The sequence below is a fragment of the Capricornis sumatraensis genome, chromosome 11 (genome assembly GCF_032405125.1).
Source record: "Capricornis sumatraensis isolate serow.1 chromosome 11, serow.2, whole genome shotgun sequence".
In the NCBI taxonomy this organism is placed as follows: Eukaryota; Metazoa; Chordata; class Mammalia; order Artiodactyla; family Bovidae; genus Capricornis; species Capricornis sumatraensis.
In genome coordinates, this window is record NC_091079.1 from 70,962,848 (window position 1) to 70,988,313 (window position 25,466).

Sequence of the window (25,466 nt, forward strand, 5' to 3'; positions counted from 1 at the left end):
AAAATCACTGCAGATCGAGACTGCAGCCATGAAATTAAAAGACACTTGCTCCTTGAAAAAAAAAAGCTATGAACAACCTAGACAGCATGTTAAAAAGCAGAGACATTACTTTACCAACAAAAGTCCGTCTAGTCAAAGCTATGATTTTTCTAGTAGTTGTGTATAGATGTGAGAGTTGGACTATAAAGAAAGCTGAGCACTGAAGAATTTATACTTTTGAACTGTGGTGTAAGAGAAGGCTCTTGAGAGTCCCTTGGACTGCAAGGAGATCAAACCAATCAATCCTAAAGGAAATCAGTCCTGAATATTCATTGGAAGGACTGATGCTGAAGCTGAAACTACAATACTTTGGCCACCTGATGCAAAGAACCGACTTATTTGAAAAGACCCTGATTCTGGGAAAGATTGAAGGTGGGAGGAGAAGGGGATGACAGAGTATGATTTGGTTAGGTGGTATCACTAATGCAATGGACATGAGTTTGAGTAAGTAAGCTCCGGGAATTGGTGATGGACAGGGAAGCCTGACATGCTGCAGTCCACGGGGTCGCAGAGAGTTAGACATGACTGAGCAACTGAACTGAACTGAGCATTATTTATGAATAACAATATTAATGTGAATATGAATCAATTAGTATAAATATTAATCTGAAAAGTAATCTGAACTAATATTACTATTAATCTGAAGCAACTATCAATAGAACCAGATGATGAAGTTTTTATATCTTTCTCTTCTCTTATAGATATCAAATAGTAATTTTCAAATGTTAGGAATCTTTAAAGAAGATTTCTGCTTTATGATGGCAGGAAGGAAATTAGAACTCAGTTTAAGTTATTCAGAAAGTCAAAAAGATTTAGATAAATGAGAATCTCCAGTTGATTTTTGCTCCAGGAGTTTTAATTTCATCACAGTATCAAATTACACAAGGAATGGTGAATATTTATAGTATATGGTTTTTCATACACATCTTTATTTAATTGTCATTTTCATGTATTTGAGCTTTTCAGTGAAAAGACTGGCAGCAGAATGTTTCCATAAAGATAAGGCACTTCTGAATATTTATGAATAAGCAACAATAATTCCACCAAATTGGACTAAATTGTGTTGTGCTTTGTAGCTTACATACTATTGTCCATGTGCATTTTCATCTACAATGCAAAGTATTATAAATTATCTTAATTTGCAAAGAGTGTCTCCATTATACCTCATCACCAGCAATTGCCAACCACATTTACAGAACATTCAAATTAAAGGAGGATGAATTTGGTAATAAACCTTAAAAAGAGAGCTTGATTTCCATTTTTACTTTGATAAATGATACACGGTAAAACTCAAAAGTGGCTGAATCTTGAATAATAAACTGAATATTATGTCTGGTAGAAGGAATTCAGGCTTGATACTTTTGAGCAGAGATATTTTAAACGTACTCTTTACTATACAGAGTCATACAAAATATGTCCTAAAAATTTTGTTACTACTTCTACTGTTTCTACTTCTGTTATTGCAAGACTGACTTGCTCAGCAACCTCTGACCTCTTGTATGACTCTGTTTGAAGCTGTTTGCATTTGCCTTATTTTAACATATTTCCACCCAAATGAGGTTGTCACAAATTAATCCATACAGGAATTTCCTGCAGTTTTTTTTTAAGTCTATCATAAATTTCATCAAAATTACTTTAGCTTATTTTTCAGATGTCACCTAGAGATAACTGCCCTGAGAACAGCATTCATTCATGAACATTATTGCACATCTGTTATGTGCCAGATTTTGTGCTGTGAAGGCTTTGGGGGAAAGAGAAAAAAGTGAAATAAGCCCAATCTATAGGAAAAAAAAGAAAATAAACAAATGATTGTAAATTAATGAAGATATGTGAAATAGTTCTGTTGGTTGGCAGAGAAAGGAAAGATGAAGAGCCCTTCAAAGAGACTAAGAGGAGGCTCCTTATGTTCTCCAAGAGCTAAGGTAGCCCTCAGCATACAGAAATTAAAGTATAAATTTGGTACTTTTAGCTGTACATTTCTGGTAATTGTATGCTTGTTTTGACACTCTGGGAAGTCAGTACTACAAATTAATGACTTGACATCAGTGAGCTAAAGTATGCTTTTTTGCTTTCTAGTTCAAATTTAGATTAATTTGGTCAAGGATCTATGCCCACAAAAAACATACAGATCTCTTTTTGAATATCATATGATTTAAGATGCACAGAAGTTATTCTCTTCTCCAATATTATTTGTCTTGGAATCATAGATTTCCCTCATCCATGAAGCTATCTAGAATTTTATCGTAATCCTCTAGTCTCAGAAGTTATAACTGATATAATTTAACATCTAGTTGGGAAATAATGACGGACAAGGAAGACTGGCACACTGCACACCAGTGTGGGATCTCTGTGGGATCGCAGAGAGTTGGACATGACTTAGTGGCTGAACAATAACAAGCAGTTAATTATCTTTGTCACATTATATCATTATATCATTTATCTTGTTATTATTGTTTAGTGGCTAAAGTCAAGTCTGACTCTTTTGTGACCCCGTGGACTGTGGCCTTGCCAGGCTCCACTGTCCATGGGATTTACCAGGCAAAGATACTGAAGTGGGTTGTCATTTTCTTATTCAGAAGATCTTCCTGACTCAAGGATCAAACCTGTGTCTCCCGCACTGGCAGGCAAATTCTTTGCCATTTTGTCACAAGGGAGCCCATCATTTAACTTACATTTATAGAATTTATAAAACACTAAGTACAGAAGAATTCTATAGCTAGAAGATTTAGATTTTTGTAACTAGTGTCATATTTGATTTACCTTCTGAAGTACCCTTTTCTAGTTCTTTCAGGATCTTAGGAGCAAATTGTGCTATGACTGTTTCATTTTTAATATTCACCTTTATTAATTTTATTCTGAATAGGCACAGTACGTATACTGGATCTAAACAGATTAATTCTTATTTAAGTGATAGAATTGATGAATTAAATATAATAATGATAATAATAGTAGTAAGTATGTCAGCATCCCTTTGACCAAGTCCTTACCTCTGTAGTAACACAATGAAAATCAGATGGAAAAACTTACCACATGACCAAGGACAGGGAATAAGAAAAATAGATTTGCTGTGCTTGAGAGAGTTATCTCTCTCTCTCTCTTCTCCTGAAAGGAGGAAGGAAAACTTTTGCTCTTTGGAGATGGGATGGAAATAATTCTGTTTTTATTCTAACCTTAGTAGTGTAAATTTAGGGTTTCAACAGTCAGATTAACCTCCTGTGTCTCCAGTTTTTATAATCTAGAGATTTCTGTAAAGTCCTGGGTCTCATTCTTCCTTAAGATGTAAACACAGATCCCCTCCAGAGGTACCTTAATCTCTCTGGAATTCTCTCACTACTCATATAAACATATCTTCTCAATCACAAGCTTCCAGTTAGAAATCAAAAGTATTTATTTTTATGAAATACTTTTTTTTTCCTTGTGAGAAATTTTGAGACTTGTGTATTCTGAAGGCAGAATATAAAAATTCAGAGTTCTTCAGACTGATTACTGGGTTATATTAACTCTTGCTAGTCATTTTAAATATGTCTATTTCATTTTCTTCCAAGACTATAAAAGTAAAGCAATCTAAAGTTATGTTTGCATTGGACGTATTTGTTACCTGAACAGTTGTGGTTTCACATATTTTAAATGAATTTTAAACTTTTCGTGATTTGATCCTAATAGTTACATTGGTCAGAATCTATTAGTTGCAAATCAGTTGAAGCAGGCAAGAATGTTAGTACTATAACACGTTATGATACAGTCATAGAGACCATGGGGTATCATTGCTAAATTTGAATAATACGACAAATTTTAATTTTTTGAGGAAAAAAAAACTCTCTCTGGTGGCTGTAAGTAAGTAAGTAAGTGAAGTCGCTCAGTCGTGTCCGACTCTTTGTGACCCCATGGACTGTAGCCTACCAGGCTCCTCTGTCCATGGGATTCTCCAGGCAAGAATACTGGATTGGGTTGCCATTTCTTTCCCCAGGGTGTCTTCCTGACCCAGGGATCGAACCCAGGTCTCCCGCATTGGAGGCAGACACTTTAACCTCTGAACCACCAGGGAAGCTGTATGCTATCAAAATTAAATATTTTAAGTAATAAAACAGGAAAAAGTATGTAATCATATTAAAACCAGTAAAAGGGATGATTTGTGCTGTTTTAAATCCTCCTGCTAAATTTTGTCTTTAATAAATTTATATTCTTCTCTTAGGTTTTGAACTTTCACATTGTGAGGATCCTGGCATCCCACAATTTGGATACAAAATCAGCGACCAAGGGCATTTTGCTGGTAGCACTATCATTTATGGATGCAATCCAGGCTACACTCTCCATGGAAGCAGCCTTCTCAAGTGCATGACAGGGGAGAGAAGGGCATGGGACTATCCTCTGCCATCCTGTATTGGTAGGATACTGTTTTTGGTTTTCATGCAATATTTCTATGGAAGTGTTATCAAAATATACTGTACCTTTTCTAGTTATTTTATTTGTCCGCACCCAACTCATACCTTAATCAAAAAGTTAATGAATACGTTGTTCAAATTTGTGGTAAGTCAGAGGGTTCTTTCCATAATCAATGAGTACCTTCTCTTTTCGGGCAAAAAATAGTTCATATGAAGTCATTATATTTATCCTATCTTGATATAAAATTTAAGTCTCTACAAAATATGTTGAAACTCTTAATCATTCACATTTACTGAATCTCATTGACCAGATTTGTTTTAATATACAAAATTAATGCTTATGCTGGTATAAAGGCAGATTAAAAAAACTAAATATTCTCAATAACTTCAAAGACTTTCTCTATATACATACCTTTTCAAAAACTAAGAAAGTGTATCTGTTTTCCGTATTTTATGTATCATAACATAATTAAATGAATTTCAATAATAAAAGGTATGTGAGAATTAGTCATATAAGATATATTGCCTACATGAAATTACAGAATGATCATTTTCTCTCCTTTGTATAGCTGGAGAAGAATTTTATTAATACCATCCCATAAATCAATTAACAAATAACTGAGCATGTGTAAGAAAGAGGGTGGATAGAAAAGTGTTGATAAAGACCTCTGCTTTTTTTCTTTTGGTCCCAGTATAGGTGCCAGACTGGATGGATTACTAGGACAACAAAATGAAAAACAAACAAACATTTAAACAAAACACAAAGTCCTCAATAGGGGAACAAACAAGTTTCTTTAATTATTCTTATTTAATGGCAGTTGTGGTGGCCCAAATCCATTTTGTGTCAAGCTCATATGGATAAAATTGACTTAATTTTTTAAAAAGATTTATTAAGATATAATTCATATTGAAAAAATTCCACATATTTAATGTATACAATTTTATGAATTTGGAGACCTGAACATTTTGAGATAGATTTTAATGTTTGTTAATGGATATAGTCAACACAGGAATTTTCACAAAACTTGATAGACTTCAAATAGGAAAGAAATGAAATTCTAGTTATTAGAGGTCTTGCAACTAATTGCAGTGTTTTCGATGACATGAGACTTCTGTTGGTTTGTTAAAACATTGATGAGCAGAAAGCAAACATTCTTTTATCCAACCAAAATGCAATTATACTGCTTTCCTTTCAGATGCATCTGAATTTTGCATAGATTATGAGGATAAACCTAAAATAACAATCAACTTAAATTGACAAAGCTTAGGATTCTGGAATATGACCAACAACCAACCTGCTGGCATTGGTTATGAGAAAAATGTACACTGATTAATTCTCTCTGAAGTTATATTCTTTGGTGTGAATATCAAATATATTCAGAAAATCATTAAGGCTTTCAATAGCACAAAACTATAAACTTAAAAATACTGACTTGCTATGTTGTCTGTAGAATTAAAATCACAAACTAATACATTAAAAACTATATATTTTCTTTATATGTTGAATTGAGCTGAAGACATTTTCATTTTTTGGAAAACTTCATGCAAATAGAAGAACATTTGATCTAGGATCAGAAGATTTAATTATTTTGTGACAAATCAATGCACTTAATGAATCTGCCAAGTCAAAATTTAGTAATACCACTGCTCAAGCTTTATGAGAAGGGTGACTTTTTTTAAATGACAGATGATCAGGAATAAAAGCTTAAAACAGCTGGACACATAATGTGTCATGCTGATGATTTTCATGACAATAGAAGATGAAATTCTATTTAAGATGGTATTCTTTACTGTCAATAATTAACAGCTTTACCACTTGGCCTAAAATCATAATTATCCATTCCTATTAACCTTAAATATCTATTATGGTTATAGTTTTGCCTTGGGCAAATAAGAAGCTTTTTCTTAATTATATGGATTTTTCTAGGTAATTATGTTTCTGTAGATAATACATTAAGTAAACAAAAAATAATTTTTAGGCACCATAGCTAGAGGTATTTAACCTTCGCACCTTCAGTTTTATCTGTAAACATAAGACTTCTGACAGAATTTGAACTCCAATGTTACAGCATATCACACTGGTTTATTTGAAATCAAATAGCCAAGTAATATTTGTAACAAAGAAATATGGAGAAAGAGTTATGTTTAAATTCAATATAAAATCAATTCCCAAACCTCCAGTTCTTGGAGTTGCTTAAAATTAATCTGGCAGATTGTTGTCTTTGTTTAGTCACCCAGTTATGTCCAACTCTTTGCGACCCCATGGACTGCAGCATGCCAGGCCTCTCTGTCCCACGCCATCTCCCAAATGTTGCCCAAGTTCATATTCATTGCATCAGTGATGCCATACAGTCATCTCATCCTCTGATGCCCTCTTCACCTACTGCACTCAATCTTTCCCAGCATCAGGGACTTTTCCAATGAGTCAGCTGTTCGAATCAGATGACCAAAATACTGGAGCTTCAGCTTCAGCATGAGTCCTTACAATGAGTATTCAGGGTTGATTTCCCTTAAGATTGGCTGGTTTGATCTCATTGCTCTCCAAGGGACTTTCAGGAATCTTCTCCAGCACCACAGTTTGAAGGCATCAATTCTTTGGTGCTCTGCCTTCTTTACAGTTCAGCTCTCACAACCGTACGTGACTAATAGGAAGGTCATAGTCTTGACTATACAGATCTTTGTCAACAGAGTAATGTCTCTGCTTTTCAACACACTGTCTAGGTTTGTCATAGCTTTCCTGCTGAGAAGCAATCATCTTCTGATTTCATGACTACAGTCACCATCTGCAGTGATTCTAGAGCCCAAGAAGATGAAATCTGTCACTACTTTCACCTTTTCCCCTTCTATCTGCCATGAAGTAATGGGACTGGATGCCATAATCTTAGTTTGTTAATCTTTAGTTTTCAGCCAGCTCTTTCACTGTCCTCCTTCACCCTCATCAAGAGGTTCTTTAGTTCCTCTTAGCTTCTTGCCATTAGAATGTTGTTATTCAGTTGCTCAGTCATGTCTGACTCTTTGCTACCCCGTGGACTGCAGCATGCCAGGCTTCCCTGTCCTTTACCTTCTCCCGGAGCTTACCATTAGAATGGTATCATCCCCGTATCTGAGGTTGTTGATTTTTTTCCTGCTTATCTTGACTCCAGCTTGTAACTCATCCAGCTTGGCATTTCTCATGATGTGTTCAGCATAGAGGTTAAACAAACAGGGGGACAGCAGACAGCCCTGTTGTACTCCTTTCTCAATCTTGAACCAACAGTTTGTTCCATTCAGGGTTCTAATTGTTGTTTCTTGACCTGCACACAGGTTTCTCTAGAAACAAGTAGTATGGTCTGGAATCCCCACCTCTTTAAGAGCTTTCCACAGTTTGTTATGATCCACACAGTCAAAGGCTTTAGTGTAGTCAGTGAAACAAAGATAGATGTTTTTCTGGAATTCCCTTGCTTTTTTTATGATCCAGTGAATGTTGGCAATTTGATCTCTGGTTCCTCTTCTTTGTCTAAACCCAGCTTAGACAACTGGAAGTTCTTGGTTTGCATAATGCTGAAGCCTAGCAAGCAAGATATTAAGCATGACCTTACTAGAATGGTAGATGAGTGCAATTGTCCGACAGTTAGCACATTCTTTAGCACGCATTCTTTAGTACTACCTTCTTGGGAACTGGGATGAGGATTGACCGCTTCCAGTCCTGTGGCCTCTGTTCGGTCTTCCACAATTGCTGACATATTGAATGCATCACTTTAAGGGTATCATCCTTTAGGGTTCTGAATAGCTCTACTGGAAGCCCACTTATTAACAGCAGTGCTTCCTAATGCCCACTTAACTTCGCACTCTAGAATGTCTGGCTCTAGAATAACTGACCACAACATCATAGTAATCCCTTCATGGATCACTGTCTTGTCATGGTGAAGGGCTTTGCATAGGCCAGTGAAGCTATGAGCCATGCTGTGTAGGGCTACTCAAGACAGTTGGGTCATAGCTGCTAGTTCTGACCAAATGGGATCCGCTGGAGGAGTGAATGGCAAACCACCCCAGTATACTTGTCATGAGAACCTCATGGATTGTATAAAAAGGACAAGTCTGGCAGAATGAAGAATCAAATTTGTTCTCCTCAGAAATATGTCAATAATAGTAAATAAATCATTAAAAATGAAGAAAAATGAATTATTACAGTTACAGCATTCTAGGTTGTCCAACAAAGGTCTTGTTATAAAATGAGAAAAACCACAGTAAGTGATGGTTACTTCTTAACTATATATATTTTATTTATTTTAAAATAAAAAATTATTATTATAAATTAAATTAATGTTACAATACAAAATAAACTTGCTTAGTCCTCTATAGGTGTATATATCAGTCAGGGTTCACCAAATAAAAAGAATTAGTAGATCTATATGTGATCTATTTAGCTATCATCTATCAAGAAATGTATTTAATATATTGAGGAATTAACTCATGCAGTTGTGGGGACTGACAAGTTCAAATTCCATAGGGAAGATCAAAAGGCTGGAAACTAGGGCAGGAATTAATGATACAGTCTTGAGGGAAAATCTTCTTTTCCAGAAAACTCAATTTTCATTGTTAAGGCCTTCCAAATGATTGGATGAAGGCTACCCACATTATCAAGGGTAAAGTCAGCTGATTATAGATGTTAACCAGGTCTATAAATAGCAACACCTAGACTAGTGTTTGATAAAATAACTGGGTACTACAACTTGGCCAAGTTGACACATAAAAATAACATTAATACTATACTAAAGTATAACATCTAAAATCTTTGAAGCAATTTTATCTATATGAATAGAGCCTACAAATGTTAACCATGATATTCCATTGTTATTCAGTCTTTTCCGAGTACTGAAACTTTGTCTCTGACCTTTGTTCTAATAATCAAAACAAAACAAAAATTCAAGATGTTTAGTTCAGCATTGCATTTGAGTGAGATAATAACACTGCAGAGAACAGGAAAAATAAATGTAGTAATATATTCAAATATATAAGCAGAAAGTAAATTACCTTGGATTTAGTTTTATTTTTTGGTAGTATAGTAATTTGGAGAACTTTCAAAAATATATTATCACACCTTGTGGTTTTTAGGATGTAGAGAAGTAGAGTAATATACTAAGTAAACTACTTCATTTCTCCTTTAGCAAGAGGATTCTTTCTAGATTATTTGCTTATCAATGTAAAATCATTCCAGATTTCCCAATATATTAAATATTATTAAGATAGAGAGGGAATTCCCCAAAAGATCTGTTTTTAATTATATTGTATGATGATGTTTACATTTTTAATTTGGTGAATTTTATAAAAATTAGAGACCACTTTAAATCAAAACGGAACCAGGTTTAACTGAAGTAAAATCTAATAATAATGCCACTTTGACTTTGAGGAGGTTAAAAGCAAAAGAGTTTAGAGTGATTGAAAGGGGAATAAGAGGACAATGAAATTTAGAAGGCCTGAGGGACCTGCAGTAAAGCTTAGAGGTAAGGTAGTAAGATGATGAATTAGTTAGCCTACAACCAGCTATAAGGGAGCAACTTGCCATCTGTTTCCCCTTATTACATTAACATTATTTTGCCATACATCTTAAAAAGTTTGAAGCCTAAACTCTGAGCTTTTGAGTGTGTACTTTTAAAATTCCCTAATTGGCTTATTATATTATCATTTATATGATCTAACTTGAGATTCTTGTTTTATTGTACAATGTGTTCTTACTTTAATTAACGCCTTAATCTGAGAAAGCATATACACATATATACTTTCAATAAGAGAAGAAATCAATCCTTATTTTCCTTCAGGTGAAAAATATATCCTCAAGAAATTTGTAGATGTTTAGAAAGATTAAACTGTAACTTAAATTGAATTAATTTTTTCTAGCTGAATGTGGAGGTCGTTTTAAAGGAGAATCATCGGGAAGAATTTTATCTCCTGGTTATCCCTTTCCATATGACAATAATCTGCGTTGCATGTGGATGATTGAGGTAGATCCAGGAAACATTGTCAGGTAAATGGATTTTATCTTTTCAAAATGACTGAGGAATCTGAATTTCCTGATCAGACCCTATATATAATTAATATTAAAATTTTTCTTTTTTTTTTACCATTGGTAAAGAAAAACATGGTTTTTATCTATCATAAAATTGGGGGAGAAAGTAATGATAAGCATGACATACTAATTCATAGGCCACAGCATTGGTTCATATAGCCCCTTAGAAGCTTTTCAGTTAGAAGAGGGCACAAAAGATCAGAATTTTTCCTGCTGCTTGAGAGTTCTACTCTTCTAATGCTTCATGAATTAAGATGCTATAAATTCAACAGAATTCTGAGATTTTTAAAAATTAAAGAAGAATTTTTATATTAAATTGTAACCCAGATTTAAAACTGTGACAATTCACATATCAAACATATATATATATACAGAGAGAGAGAGAGAGAGAGAGGGAAAGAGAGCTGAGTGTGTTGATATAATTGGATTTTTAGCTTTTGGATTAGGCACAAGAAAATCTGATATTAATTTTGTCTAGGCTAAAGCAAAATAGATTTAACATGAAGCATTTTTTTTCTTTTGTGTGCATTTTTGTGGTGGGGGGCCATTTTCACATTCAGGAAGTTTCCTTTTACTTTACTTCTTTTTTGAATGTAAACTGTTTTTGCATTTGTGGAGTACATCTTTGATTCTTATAAAACGAGCACACTAAAAAATTGATACATTGGCAGTAACACATACTATGGCATTAGGTAACTTGAGTTCAATTCATGACTCTGCCACCCTTAGGGCAATCTTATTTAATCTGAATCCCACTTGCCACTTTCGTAAAATTGAGTTCAAAATTGTTCCTGCTTCACTGGACCATTATAACAATTAAAGGAGGAAAATAGATGTAATGCATTTTTCAGTGTGTGGCACATATGAGCTCCTCTTAAATGTCACCTGTCAATGCCACAATTAAGTCATGAACACTGAAAAGAATGTATAGGTAGGTCTTCCTTGGGTTACATGCTGATAAACTGAACATAAATCGAAAATGTCATAAACTGAAAATGCATATAATATAACTAATCTACCAAAAGCCATCACTCACCCTCACCTACACTAAACATGCTCAGAGCATTTACTGTTAGTCTACAGTTGGGCAGATCATCTAACCTGAAGTCTATTTTATAATAAAGTATTGAATATCTCATGTAATTTTATTGAATACTATACTGAAAATGAAAAACAGAACTGTTTTATGAGTGCATTATGGTTGTAAATGTGTTGGTAGCTTGTTTTTTTGATCTTGTGACTGACTGGGAACTTAGTTTCCTAGCACTGCCCAGTGCCATGAGAGAGTATCACAACTGGTAAAAGATCAACATTCAGAGTACAGTTTCTACTAAATGTGTATCTCTTCTGTACCATCTTAAAGTCAAAAATTCCTAAATTGAATCATAATTTGTGGAATTGATATAATAGTATATTTAATCATATTCTAAAAAAATTATACTGTTCAAGAAAAATGCATTGTTTATATACCCATTTTGCATTATTCATTTTATTTGATAGAATAAAAAATATCTAGTATAAGCAAAGATATTTTATATTCTTTATTTAAAACTGGATCCATGTTTAAAATAATCAGAGATATATGGTTCTCCCACAGCCTGCAGTTTCTTGCTTTTGATACGGAAGCATCACATGATATACTCCGAGTTTGGGATGGCCCACCTGAAAATGAGATGCTTTTAAAGGAAATTAGTGGGTCTCTTATTCCCGAAGGAATCCATAGCACTCTCAACGTAGTGACCATTCAATTCGACACAGATTTTTATATCAGCAAATCTGGATTTGCAATTCAGTTTTCAAGTGAGTTGTTTTTTATCTTAAATAAAAATATAGAAATGTTACTTAAATCCTTCTGTTACTTTACTACTCAAAAACTTTCATTTTTAAAATTTTAATTATCTTAATTTTTTAATTTTATTTTTTAATTGGAGGGAAATTGCTTTACAATGCTGTGTTGTTAATTATCTTAAATACTCTTATTTCTCTTCTTCTTATTCATCTTCAGTTAAGATAAACTATAGATAGGCAAAAGAAATACAATTAAGTTCTAATTAATTAATTAATTGTTGGTACCTTCTCTCCAATTATCATACCAATTTTCCTTAAAGTAAAGGTGGTATTAAAGTTAATTCATCAAGTGAAATAATTACATTATACAAACTGATAATTTGAATTTACTATAAAAGTATATTTTAAAATGTAAAATTTTTAGAGATAGGGAAAGGAATGAGTATTTGCCATTACAAAAAGCAACCCTACATTTTTAATAATTTTATTTTCTTCTGTTAAAGATCTTAATTATATATTCACAGAAAACTTTGACAAAATATTTTAAATATACTTTTACATTAAAGATATCCTACCACAATGAAATGTCTTTCACTCTAATTACCAGTGTTGATGGCTGTTTTTTGTGTTTTTTTTTGTATTTTTTTTGCTAAGTGGTTAACTATATGCTGTTTCTTAAAAGGGATTTTGGTTTGATGGCTGAAAAAAATAAATGGGAACTCAAAAAAATTTAGTTGCTATTTTTTTACTCTTATTATCGATACACATTATCTCTTCGAGAAAAATATCTAAGGGATCTTCTAATTGCATAGCCTTAAAAATCCCAGTAGTTGAAACTTATTGAGATTTCCAACATCATCTATGGAAAGAGTGCAGACCAGTATTCTTCATATGTGCCTTAATTCAAGTCTTGGCTTCTTACTAATTGCTGATTTTGGGCACTTCACCTCATCACCTGAGTCTGAGCTCTCTAATTCACATAGGGATAATGATGCTTATTTCATAAATAGATTATTAAGATTTAATATGATCGTGTGTGCACAGTACTTAGTATTGAATAAATAGTTGGTGCCCAGTAAACTATTATCACTATATGAATAAATGTAAAATTGGAATCTTTTGGAAAAAGCATGAAGAACTTATTTAATGACTGGCCTGAAAATGCATCACTTTAAGTTAACAACTAACAATACAAATATATAATTAACTTGATATATTTTTTGTTTGTGAAAGATGATTGTTTGGCATAATCAACTAATATAAGTAAATGAATTGTTTTGTGTTATAAAGAAGGTTCATGTAAGGGAGGTATACATCAGTATAGATGAATCAATGTCTTTAGATTTGTACCGTTATAATATCTTTTGAGACAGAAAAAAAGGGAATGAAAAATAAGAGAATGATTATGTAATTAATGAAGATAACGGACTTCTAAATCTGAAACACACATTAAGCATTCTTCATATTTATATCTTGACTTTCTAATTTTTTTGAAGTTAGGGACAATATGTCAGCAAACTGTGATATCTGTTCGATTTCAGTTATTTATGATGATAGTTTGGCAACTAACAACTCTTTCATTTACCTTAAATTAGTAAGGTTTTATACATAAATGGTTATTGTGATTAAATATCTAAATGCAATCATATGATAAGGTGATTCAGGCTATTGTTTGTGAATGCCAAGTGCATCTGCTTAATAGAAACAAGCTGCTTTATATGCATTTCTGGAAATTTTAATGTGCATCTGTCAAGGAAATTAGTAATATATTTTTTATATTTATTGTATCTGTAGGTCATATTAAAGTTATAGAAACAATATGTATCCTACCAGAGTTTTAATAAACTCTCTACCTTCAAATATTCTTTTAAGATGCATAGAAATATATATCATTGATCAGAGGCTAAAAATTGATTCACTAAAATAAAATTACCTTAATAATTAATATATTGTAAATAGCATCAGTTCAGATTTCAGATGTGAAAAGTTTGGTTTCTTCTTTCATGAATGATTCCTTCCTTGGTGCCAAGAATCACATTGTGCTGTGCATAGTTACTCAGTTGTGTCTGATTCTTTGTGACCCCTTGGACTGTAGCCCTCCAGGCTCCTCTGTCCATGGGGATTCTCCAGGCAAGAATACTGGAGTAGGTTGCCATATTATCCTCCTGGGGATCTTCCCAGCTCAGGGATTGAACCCAGGTCTCCTGCATTTCAGGGAGATTCTTTACTCTCTGAGCCACCAAGGAAGCCCATTAAGAATAATGTTAAGTACTTTATGTATGATAACCTCATTTAATGCTCACAGAGGCCATATGAGATATACTGTGCTGATGATCAGTGCTCAGTAAGTGTCCAACTCTTTGTGACCCCATGGACTGTAGTCTACCAGGCTCCTCTATCCCTGGAATACTCCAGGCAAGAATACTGGAGTGGGTTGCCATTTCCTTCTCCAGGGAGATATACTATGTCATCCCCATTTACCAAAAATTTACACTGAGGATCAGAGAGTGAGTTAATTTATTCAAGGTGATAACCTAGCAGATGTTTGCAACTGTGGCTCAAATCCACCTCTGTCTGAAAGGAGGTTAACACTGTGCCTGGTGCTTAGTAAATGCCTAGCAGTAGTGACTGCTCATTAATATTCCAGAGGAAACACAAAAATCTTAGTTATATTTGTTAGTTACAGTGAAGTTTTACAATTTTATCAGCTTATCTTCTGATTATGCTCCCAAGAATCACATCTAAGGTCACACTTCTACAAAGCATGTGACTTATACAAGTGAAGAAGTGAGAAGGAAAAAAGAAAAGTGGTAGTATGTGAATTCCCAAAGAGTTCCAAGGAATAGCAAAGAGAGATAAGAAAGCCTTCTTCAGCGATCAATGCAAAGAAATAGAGGAAAACAACAGAATGGGAAAGACTAGAGAGCTCTTCAAGAAAATTAGAGATACCAAGGGAAAATTTCATGCAAAGATGGGCTTGATAAAGGACAGAAATGGTACAGACCTAGCAGAAGCAGAAGATATTAAGAAGAGGTGGCAAGAATACACAGAAGAACTTTACAAAAAAGATCTTAATGACCCGGATGATTACAATGGTGTGATCACTTACCTAGAGCCAGACATCCTGGAATGTGAAGTCAAGTGGGCCTTAGAAAGCATCACTACGAACAAAGCTAGTGGAAGTGATGGAATTCCAGTGGAGCTATTTCAAACCCTGGAAGATGATGCTGTGAAAGTGCTGCACTCAATATGCCAGCAAATTTGGTAAACTCAGCAGTGGCCACAGGACTGGAAAAGGTCAGATTTCACTCTAATCCCGAAGAAAGGCAATTCCAAAGAATGCTCAAACTTCCGCACAATTGCACTCATCTCACACGCTAGTAAAGTAATGCTCAAAATTCTCCAAGCCAGGCTTCAGCAATACTCTGAATTGTGAACTTCCAGATGTTCAAGCTGGTTTTAGAAAAGGAAGAGGAACCAGAAATCAAATTGCCAACATCCGCTGGATCACCAAAAAAGCAAGAGAGTTCCAGAAAAAACATCTACTTCTGCTTTATTGACTATGCCAAAGCCTTTGACTGTGTGGATCACAAGAAACTGTGGAAAATTCTGAAAGAGATGGGAATACCAGAGCACCTAACCTGCCTCTTGAGAAACCTATATGCAGGTCAGGAAGCAACTGTTAGAACTGGGCATGGAACAATAGACTAGTTCCAAATAGGAAAAGGAGTACATCAAGGCTGTATATTGTCACCCTGCTTATTTAATTAATATGCAGAGTACACCGTGAGAAACCCTGGGCTGGAAGAAACACAAGCTGGAATCAAGATTGCCGGGAGAAATATCAATAACCTCAGATATGCAGATGACACTACCCTTATGGCAGAAAGTGAAGAGGAACTTAAGACCCTCTTGATAAAAGTGAAAGAAGAGAGTGAAAAAGTTGGCTAAAGCTCAACATTCAGAAAACGAAGATCATGGCATCCAGTCCCATCACTTCATGGGAACTAGATGGGGAAACAGTGGAAACAGTGTCAGACTTTATTCTGGGGGGCTTCAAAATCACTGCAGATGGTGATTGCAGCCATAAAATTAAAAGAGGCTTACTCCTTGGAAGGAAAGTTATGACCAACCTAGATAGCATATTGAAAGCAGAGACATTACTTTGCCAGCAAAGGTCTGTCTAGTCAAGGCTATGGTTTTTCCTGTAGTCATGTATCGATGTGAGAGTTGGACTGTTAAGAAAGCTGAGCGCCAAAGAATTGGTGGTTTTGAACTGTGGTGCTGGAGAAGACTCTTGAGAGTCCCTTGGACTGCAAGAAAATCCAAGCCAGTCCATTCTAAGGGAGATCAGTCTTGCATTTTCATTGAAAGGACTGATGCTGAAGCTGAAACTCCAATACTTTGGCCACCTCATGCGAAGAGTTGACTTATTGGAAAAGACTCTGATGCTGGGAGGGATTGGGGGCAGGAGGAGAAGGGGACAACAGAGGATGAGATGGCTGAGATGGATTAGAAGGATGACTTGGCATCACCGACTCGATGGACGTGACTTTGAGTAAACTCTGGGACTTGGTGATGGACAGGGAGGCTTGGCGTTTTCCGATTCATGGGGTCGCAAACAGTCAGACACGACTGAGCGACTGAACTGAACTGAACTGAACTGATGTACATTCCCATTTAAAAGGGACTTTTGCCCACTCTGGCTATTGTCATTTCGGCCTATAGGAAGAAAGACTCATTTTAAAGTGGAGATTGAAATATGTTTTATTTAAAGTCTTCTAATTGTCAAAGAAATTAAGTAATCTTGAAGAGATTATTAAGGTACTATAGTCCAGTAAATCAGTTCTGTAGATCAAATTTGGCTTGTAGGTCAGAATTTGCCACTTCAGGACTTTACCGGAGTTTCTCCTTTTCCTCAAATAAATCTGTCTCATGTTAGTCATTTATTTCTTTGTCTGTTCATACAAGGAGAGCCTATTAAAGGACCAGATATTAAGCATATTTATCTCCAACTGTTTCTCAAGTGCATCTTTCCTTTAATCTAGGCAATCATCTTAGTTACACATACACACACCCTGTACTGTTTTCTGTCCTTAAAGTTTCTTTTACTTTAAATGTTTTCCTGCTCTTTTTTCATAAATCTTGCACTTTCTTCCAGACCTGATACCAAGAACTCTACTATAAAATGTTTTCTGACCTCTACATAAAACATTTGGATATACTGTTTATAAAACCTTCTATATTTTAAAACTTTCTCTGACTTCTCTTTATAAAATGCATTTCAGCCCATTGTCTAGGCACTTGCTATAGTTTTTTTTCCAAGTAAAGATGAGAAAACATAGATTATCTGTTTATGGTTCCAAAGATGTTTTCATTATGTGAACTTTGCCTCTCTAAATGTCTGTAAAGAACAAATATTTTATTCAAGGTGATCATGTAATTTATTATTCATATCTAAGATGATTTTTGAGAGTAACAGGGGACATTGTTAAAAATTAAGCTGAACAACAGTCATAAACTAGAACAATACTATCCAAGTCAATTTGTATCATTATTTTAGTCGAGTCAGGTATGCATTCTGTTCTCTTTCCACTCATCACCACCACAATGCCTGTTCCTCTTTTGAGTGAATAACTGTCAAACAATAAATTAAAAAGTAATGAGACAGCCAATAGTAGCAAAATAATCTTAAGCAACAAAATACAACCAACAAAATGTATTTCAGTAAACTTGGTACAATGTGAGTGTAACTGAAATGTAGGTCCCATACCAACTTCATAATCATTGTCAAGCCACTATCAGCAGCCTCATGCCTTCTATTTCACAATCTATGCATTCCTTGTAGTCTGTCACTTTGCCACGTGGTGTTATAGTCTGCAAGGTACTTTTGCTTAATCAGAGTTACTTAAGTCTGGCATCGCCACCTCATGCTGTCCTATGCTCTGTTCTTGGTTCTCAGCAGTCAGCCTCTATATCCCCCACTTAAAATTTGTAATCTGCTTGTCTCATCCCACTTTAGTTCCTCAGGGAGAATATCTTTAAGTATCATGCTGTCATTTGCCCACAGAATAGTTGATTTTGACAGAACATTTTCCATGTCCTTCACTTTTAACCTCTCTGTTAAGAATTTGCTCCTGCTGGATAATACAAGATACCAAGGCCCAAAGCTTATACTGTTGAAAATTCTCTAGGAGATGGATTCCTTAATTATGAGAGGTTGATGTCTCTGGCCTTAGAGAACTGTATGGTGCCCTTGCATTCATTCTCATCCTCATTATTACTGCTTGAATTGCTCTAGCCACTCACTTCATTATCTGTAGCTAGACTTTTGTCTGTATTTCCAACTGACTAATGTTTTGAAAACATAAATCAGACATTCCTCCCTGTTTAAATATTTTTAATGGCTACACAGTCATAAATTTAAAATTGTGGAGTTACGTTTAAAGCAATTTGTACCCAAATTACCTGCCAGCTTAATCCCTCACTGTTCAGTTACGTACATCTAGTTGTCTAACTGTACTGTCCTGAGAAGATATTGGCCATTCACATTTCCAGTTCTTTTGCAAACTTTCTTCCATGTTCCTAGTACGTTTATGTCCACATTAAAAAATCCTAATTCTTAGTCATTTTCCAAAGCCCAGGTTAAATGATACTTTCATTACTGATGAACTTCTAGACAGAATCAGTCGCTTTCATATCTGCAACTCCGTGATACTATGTGTGTGTTATATAGAATGGCTATATAACCTAGTTTGCCCAAGACAGTTCTGATTTATGCCTCTTTTCTGGGCATCCTGACTAGTTTGGCATTTGGGCTGTATTTTCCATCTTTAACAAAGTATCATTACTAATATTTCTGTTAAAATAGGTGAGGTATATTTATTAGCTGTCATCTTTGTATTTGATCTCATCAGAGAAGGCAATGGCAACCCACTCCAGTACTCTTGCCTGGAAAATCCCATAGACGGAGGAGCCTGGTAGGCTGCAGTCCATGGGGTCGCTAAAAGTCGGACATGATTGAGCGACTTCACTTTCACTTTTCACTTTCCTGTATTGGAGAAGGAAATGGCAACCCACTCCAGTGTTCTTGCCTGGAGAATCCCAGGGACGGAGGAGCCTGGTGGGCTGCCGTCTATGGGGTCACACAGAAATGGACACGACTGAAGCGACTTAGCAGCAGCAGCAGTAGTGTGTGAGGTACATTCTCAGTGCTCAGAGAAATTATAATACATGATTAATTTTGCAAGATAAATATACTGCAAACCCATCTCTGTTTTCCAGTCTTTTGTGGATTTCAGATAACTTAAACTTTCTTTTCATGAGTAACATATAGATCACTTGAGGACAAAATGAAAATATTCTCAGATATTAATGTCTAAACCATTCTGACCTTGGAATGTAGTGGGAGAAGTATTTGATACTGTTGCCTTGCCAGCTCTTTTGTATAACAGCAAATTATGTCATAATCTATGGTTTGAAAGATACATAAAGCTGTCAAGCCATGAGTTAGCCAGATAAGTGAGAAATATGTATTCTTGAAATACACACAGAAGTAGAAGTTGAACAGATGTGCTATAAAGCTATAGTCTGAATGTCTTTGTCATGAAAGTGTTTGTTATTTATTTTATGGGGTAAATTAACAATAATTTATTTTATCATAGAAATATTGTTTTACAATATATGTTTATGGTAGTTGTGGCCTTATTTAAACTCCACATTTAAGGAGAAAGTGTATACTGAATATTCATTTCTTAAGAAAGCTAATTACACCATGACCCATGACGTACAATAGAAAGATCACCTGAAGGTTGCAGTGAGGAAAAGCCCAAGCTGAGATTAAGAAGGAGGTCAGAGAAACTTATTATTGCGAAAGTTGAAACTGAGCTCAAAAGGATAGCAGGAAGGGATCTAGAAGAATATTCTGTTTTTTATAATTTGTGAATCAAAGCATCTTAGTACATCCAGAAACACATTTTAAACAAGCAAGGAATCCCACATGATCCCACTTCAATAAAACATATTTAGATAAGTTGTAAAAATAATTTTAGTGGTTAAATTATGTATGGATTGGTTATTTTTATGTACAATCAAGTAGTTAGTAGAATACAGAATTAAATGAAACTTTCTTGGCTTCTGTGTTATATTAAAATTTTGTAAGCTGTGGTGGGGCTCACTTTATATTCTAAAATGTGAAATATAATTAAATGGTGATTGGGAGTCATAACACTGACAAAATCTGTCATTTTAAATTACCTGATGTATTAAAAAGGTAGTTGATTTTTTAAAAAAACTACTATAGGCATGTTCTTTTGGTTTGAATGTTTCCTAAAAAAAAAAAAAGATTGAATTGTTTCCTAAATAACATTTCTCCCTGGTTTTAGATTTATCCTGGGGAATCTGATATCATTGGTATTAATAGACCAATTTTTCCTAATAACTTGTTAACTTCATGTGAAAAATGGGATATTTTGATTGAGAATTTAATATATATGATATTAAAACATGAAATTTAGACCTAATAGTATATTAATATTTTAAGATGTTGATCCTTGGTATTTTTATTTTAGGAACAAATTGTCTATAAATTTTAATATGATAAGCTGTTGAAATACCTATTTGGATTAACTCTATGGTTCTTAGACTTTTATTATCTACATACTAAGGATTTTGTACCACTTGCTCAAAATGTCTGCTAACCATCATGCTTTTTACATTTAATGTGCTAATCATCAAAAATCCCAATAACTTCTCAATTAAAACTAAAAGAAAATTAATGCTGAAAATACAACTTGCACTCAATATATGTTAACATATATGGGCATCATAGTGATGTCATTAACCATGTGAAAACTATAAGACATAAATCTGTTTAAAAAAGAAACATCATTTTTCATCTAGAACAAATGAAAACTCTACTGAACTAATTTTGTCACTTTAGTTCTAAATTCTCTTCTGCATATGTGGAAAGTGTTAACATGCCACCTTCATTAGCAGAAAAACTTCTCAAATAACAATTTTAAATTTACTTAGACTTATTTTTTTTTTTTTTTAATGCTCCAGCATACATGCTTCTGGGCTTCCCTGGTATCTCAGCTGGTAAAATATCCACCTGCAATGCAGGAGACCCTAATTTGATTCCTGGGTCGAGAAGATCCCCTGGAGAAGGGATAGGCTACCCACTCCAGAATTCTTGGGCTTCCCTGATGGCTCTTTATATTAAAGAGTTGCCTGCAGTGCAGGAGATCTGGGTTCAATCACGAGACTGGAAAGATCACATGGAGGAGGACGTGGCAAATCACTCCTGTGTTCTTGCCTGGAGAATCCCCAGGGACAGAGGAGCCTGGCGGGCTACAGTCCATGGGTCACAAAGAACCACGTGCATTTGAAAGGCTAAGAATGTACACTTGCCATTATTTGGAATTAAATACCAATGAGATACACTTGGTTGATAACACTATGCCTAAAGTATTCTATATTATTATTAATATTTGTCTACATCTTTTTTAAGCTACTAATTAAACCATATTGAAAATCAGTTTTTATTGGACCCACCTGTGCATTCCATCATCATTTTCCCCCTCTATTAAATTATTAGTTAAACATTTTGGAGGTTGGGGTGTACTTGCTCTGATATTAATAACATACATTTTTTAATCAAAATCTACTATCACATTCTATTACACAACCTCACATATAATGTAAGAACCCTACAATAATGTACTTCCAGTTCTCTCTTCTTTCCTTTGGGCAATTGTTTTCACTTATCTTACTTCTATTTATGTTAACAGCACATAACTTTTTTTTTAAACTTTGAAGCAAACAATTATCTTTTAAATATTTTTATAAATGAGACAAAGAACATATATTAAAATTATAGTATTAAGGATAAACTGTTTTGTGATAATAGTACAAATATAAATTTTGGTGACATAAACTTCATGACAAAAACAAAGCTCTTATTAAATTAAGAAAAAGATAATACAATTTGAATTGATTATGGAATACATATGATTCATAACTGCAACCAAGCAAATTCTGTCAAAATAAAACTATCATTAAAATTTACAAATATTTTTATGTACAGCAAAATAATTGAATAACCTTTTCTTTATGTATGACAGAGAAATGCTGATTCAAAAATAAATATATAAATTTTAGTATATCAATACTAGTTTCTCCTTTTGCTGCTCATTTTCATTCAGACTTAGGAAAGTTTGTATCTGAAGCACTGTTTTTCATACACAACCAAAAGTGAAATATTTCAAAAAATCATAATTTAAGACAATTTGGTAAGTTTTATATTGTGAAAAATTTTTATCAAAGAAAGGTGTCCAAAAAGAAATGAAGATTTAATATATGCAAAAATACTTAAGCTAAAATATTTACACATTGCTTTATGACATAATATCAAATTGAAACTTTCCCCTATTTCAAAGAACTAGCTCTATGCTTACTGGATACATCAATACCTATACAGAGAAAACTTTCTCAATTAAAAATATTATAGCCTATGGAGACATTTGTTGACATACCAACAATGTAAAATATATTGGAAATAGCTTTAACAATACCAATAAAAATAAGAATATATTGAAAACCATATACTTAAGTAAAGAATAAAATGGCATTGGTGGTGGTGGTGGTTTAGTTACTAACTCATGCCCAACTCTTTGTGACCCCGTGGACTATAGACCACCAGGTTCCTCAGTCCATGGAATTTTCCAAGCAAGAATACTGAAGTAGGTTGAGTAAAATGACATTAAATATGTCTAAAAAATCAATTAAAGAATGTACACATGTACCACAAATGATTATCTTGCTTCTCTTACTTTTAATGTTTAATTAAGTCATGTAAAGAGGATGTTTTTGTGTGAATAGATATATGGTATTTTAACTTTTTAGAAATTATTTTAAGTAATTTTTGTATAGATAATTATTTTGAAAAGTTCATCTAAAATTATAAATCAGTACATATTTTAATTATATAATTTAAATCACTTTTAGCTTTTTATTTCATGCCCACAATTTTTCACTTTATATGACAAATGTTACCTGATTTTAATAAACATTTTATTATATTAAAGACATATTCATATCTGCTATCCCTCTTAGATTATGTTCCTTTGATGGACAAGATGTTATCCTATTAATATTTATATAACCAGAACTTGGCATTACACCTGGTAGTTAGTAAATGTTAAATGAATCTGACTGTGTTGAAATTTTTTATAATGTAAAATTAGAAACACACTGGTATTATGTGCTATCAGTCAAAACTATGTAAAATATTTCTGTTTATCTTTTTTTTGCTAATTAATTCTGCTAATCTCCAAATATTGGAATTCAACTTCAAATTAGACTTTTATATAATCCTTTATAAAGAAACCACCTGCAATGCACAAGACCCCGGTTTGATTCCTGGGTTGGGAAGATCCCCTGGAGCAGGCCATGGAAACCTACTCCAGTATTCTTACCTGGAGAATCTCCATGGGCAGAGGAGCCTGGCAGGCTACAGTCCATGGGGTCTCAAGGAGTTGGACACAACTGAGCTACTAAGCACAGCACATAATCTTTTATAATCTTGGATAAAAAGTCAGTTTCCTGTATAGCTATGTACCTTTGACAGCCGTCAACCTAACATGACTTTTGATTTAAAAAATATTAGACCAGTGATTTTTTCCTCACTTTGTCCACATATTAGAGCACAAGAATCGATGGTGGTATGGAGGTATTGTTGTCCAGTTGCTAAGTCGTGTCTGAGTATTAGAAACCCCATGGAGTACAGCATGCCAGCCCTCCCTGTTCCTGTCTCCTGAAGTTTGCCCATTTTCATGTCCATTGTGCCGGTGGTGCTATCCAACCATCTGATCCTTTTCTGCCCTCTTCTTTTGCCTTCAATCTTTCCCAGCACCAGGGTCTTTGCCAGTGAGTCAGTTGTTGGCATCAGGTGGCCAAAGTATTGGAGCTTCAGCTTCAACATCAGTCCTTCCAGTGAATATTCAGGGTCGACTTATTAAAATGTATTTCCAATACCAAGCATACTTGGCTTTTAGTGGGTTTACAACTAGTGAATAAATGAGTAAATATGTATTTTTAACAGTATGTTTATATAAAGTACTTGGAAGTATACTACAACACTAGCTTTGAGGTTTCTTTTGCATCCCATGCATGGAATATCTCTGTCATCTTATCATCTGCTATAACCTTATTTGCCATATCATTAGGTATTTCCAAATCATAATGAAATTCTAAAGATAGCCACATTCCTGAGAAGCTGGCAGAGTATAGGCCTAATAATAGTGTTGAAACTTCTTTATAAAATTGATGGATCTCATACAAAGCAAGGACTCAATCAAGGGCAGAATTCTCCAGGGTGAAATCCAACTCTAGGTTACCACCTGCGTTTCAAATATTTTCTGATTGATTTGATTCTCAATGAGATTTCCTTCCAGGTTAAATATTCCTATTACCCAGCTTGATTTTCTTATTGATAGTGAAGTGGAGAATATAGTGTCATTTCTTAGTCAGTACAAAAGTATAAGGCAATAAAACTGAAGAGGACAGTATAAGGCCTTGTGAATACCAAATTTGGACCATGACCTTACTGAAGTTTCTTGACATATTGCAGCAAAAAATACAACTACTTCTTGGAGTACACAGTGAATAGTAAGATCTACGGCTCTTTATCTTAGAATTGACATTTTCATATCATATAATTTTCAATTATGCAATTTAATTGATAGAACAATACTTTAAGATTTTTTCTAATACTAAATCAGTCAGGTAAATTATTACTATGTCAGTTTTACTGACAAGGCAGACAAAATTCAGGGAACTAAGGCAATCTGATCAATGTCCCTGTCTTACTACAGTACAATTCTTCTGCTTTTGATAGTATTATCTATCCAATTGTATCAGATCTGAGGTTTTTCAAAAGTTCTTGAGATAAACAAGTTTATACCAAAAAATCAGCTTTCTGAACAGAAAGGGCATGCAAGAAATTATAAGTGATTTTAGTGTATTTTTTCTTTGTTGTATAGAGCAATGCCATAAGAAAACTGGAGTATTAATTAGCCCAAGGTAACCAAGATGGTAATTCAGATGTTATCTCTGAATTATCCATAATATATTTGAAACATGTGCATGTGTTAGTTAGAACCATTTTAGGTGAAATGAACATTTCTAATTAAATTAGATGAAAACAAATA

At 34.1% G+C, this 25,466-nt stretch overlaps 1 protein-coding gene across 3 annotated transcripts in view; it reads left to right on the forward strand.

The window, feature by feature from the left end:
* The window catches only part of CSMD3 (CUB and Sushi multiple domains 3), a 1,381,373-nt gene that overhangs the window by 1,056,047 nt on the left and 299,860 nt on the right, over window positions 1-25,466 (forward strand). For all 3 annotated transcript variants that reach the window (XM_068983804.1, XM_068983805.1, XM_068983806.1), the window contains 3 exons: window positions 4,232-4,423; window positions 10,299-10,425; window positions 12,065-12,267. In XM_068983804.1, coding sequence (XP_068839905.1) covers window positions 4,232-4,423; window positions 10,299-10,425; window positions 12,065-12,267 — 522 coding nt within the window. The remainder of the gene's footprint in view (window positions 1-4,231; window positions 4,424-10,298; window positions 10,426-12,064; window positions 12,268-25,466) is intronic.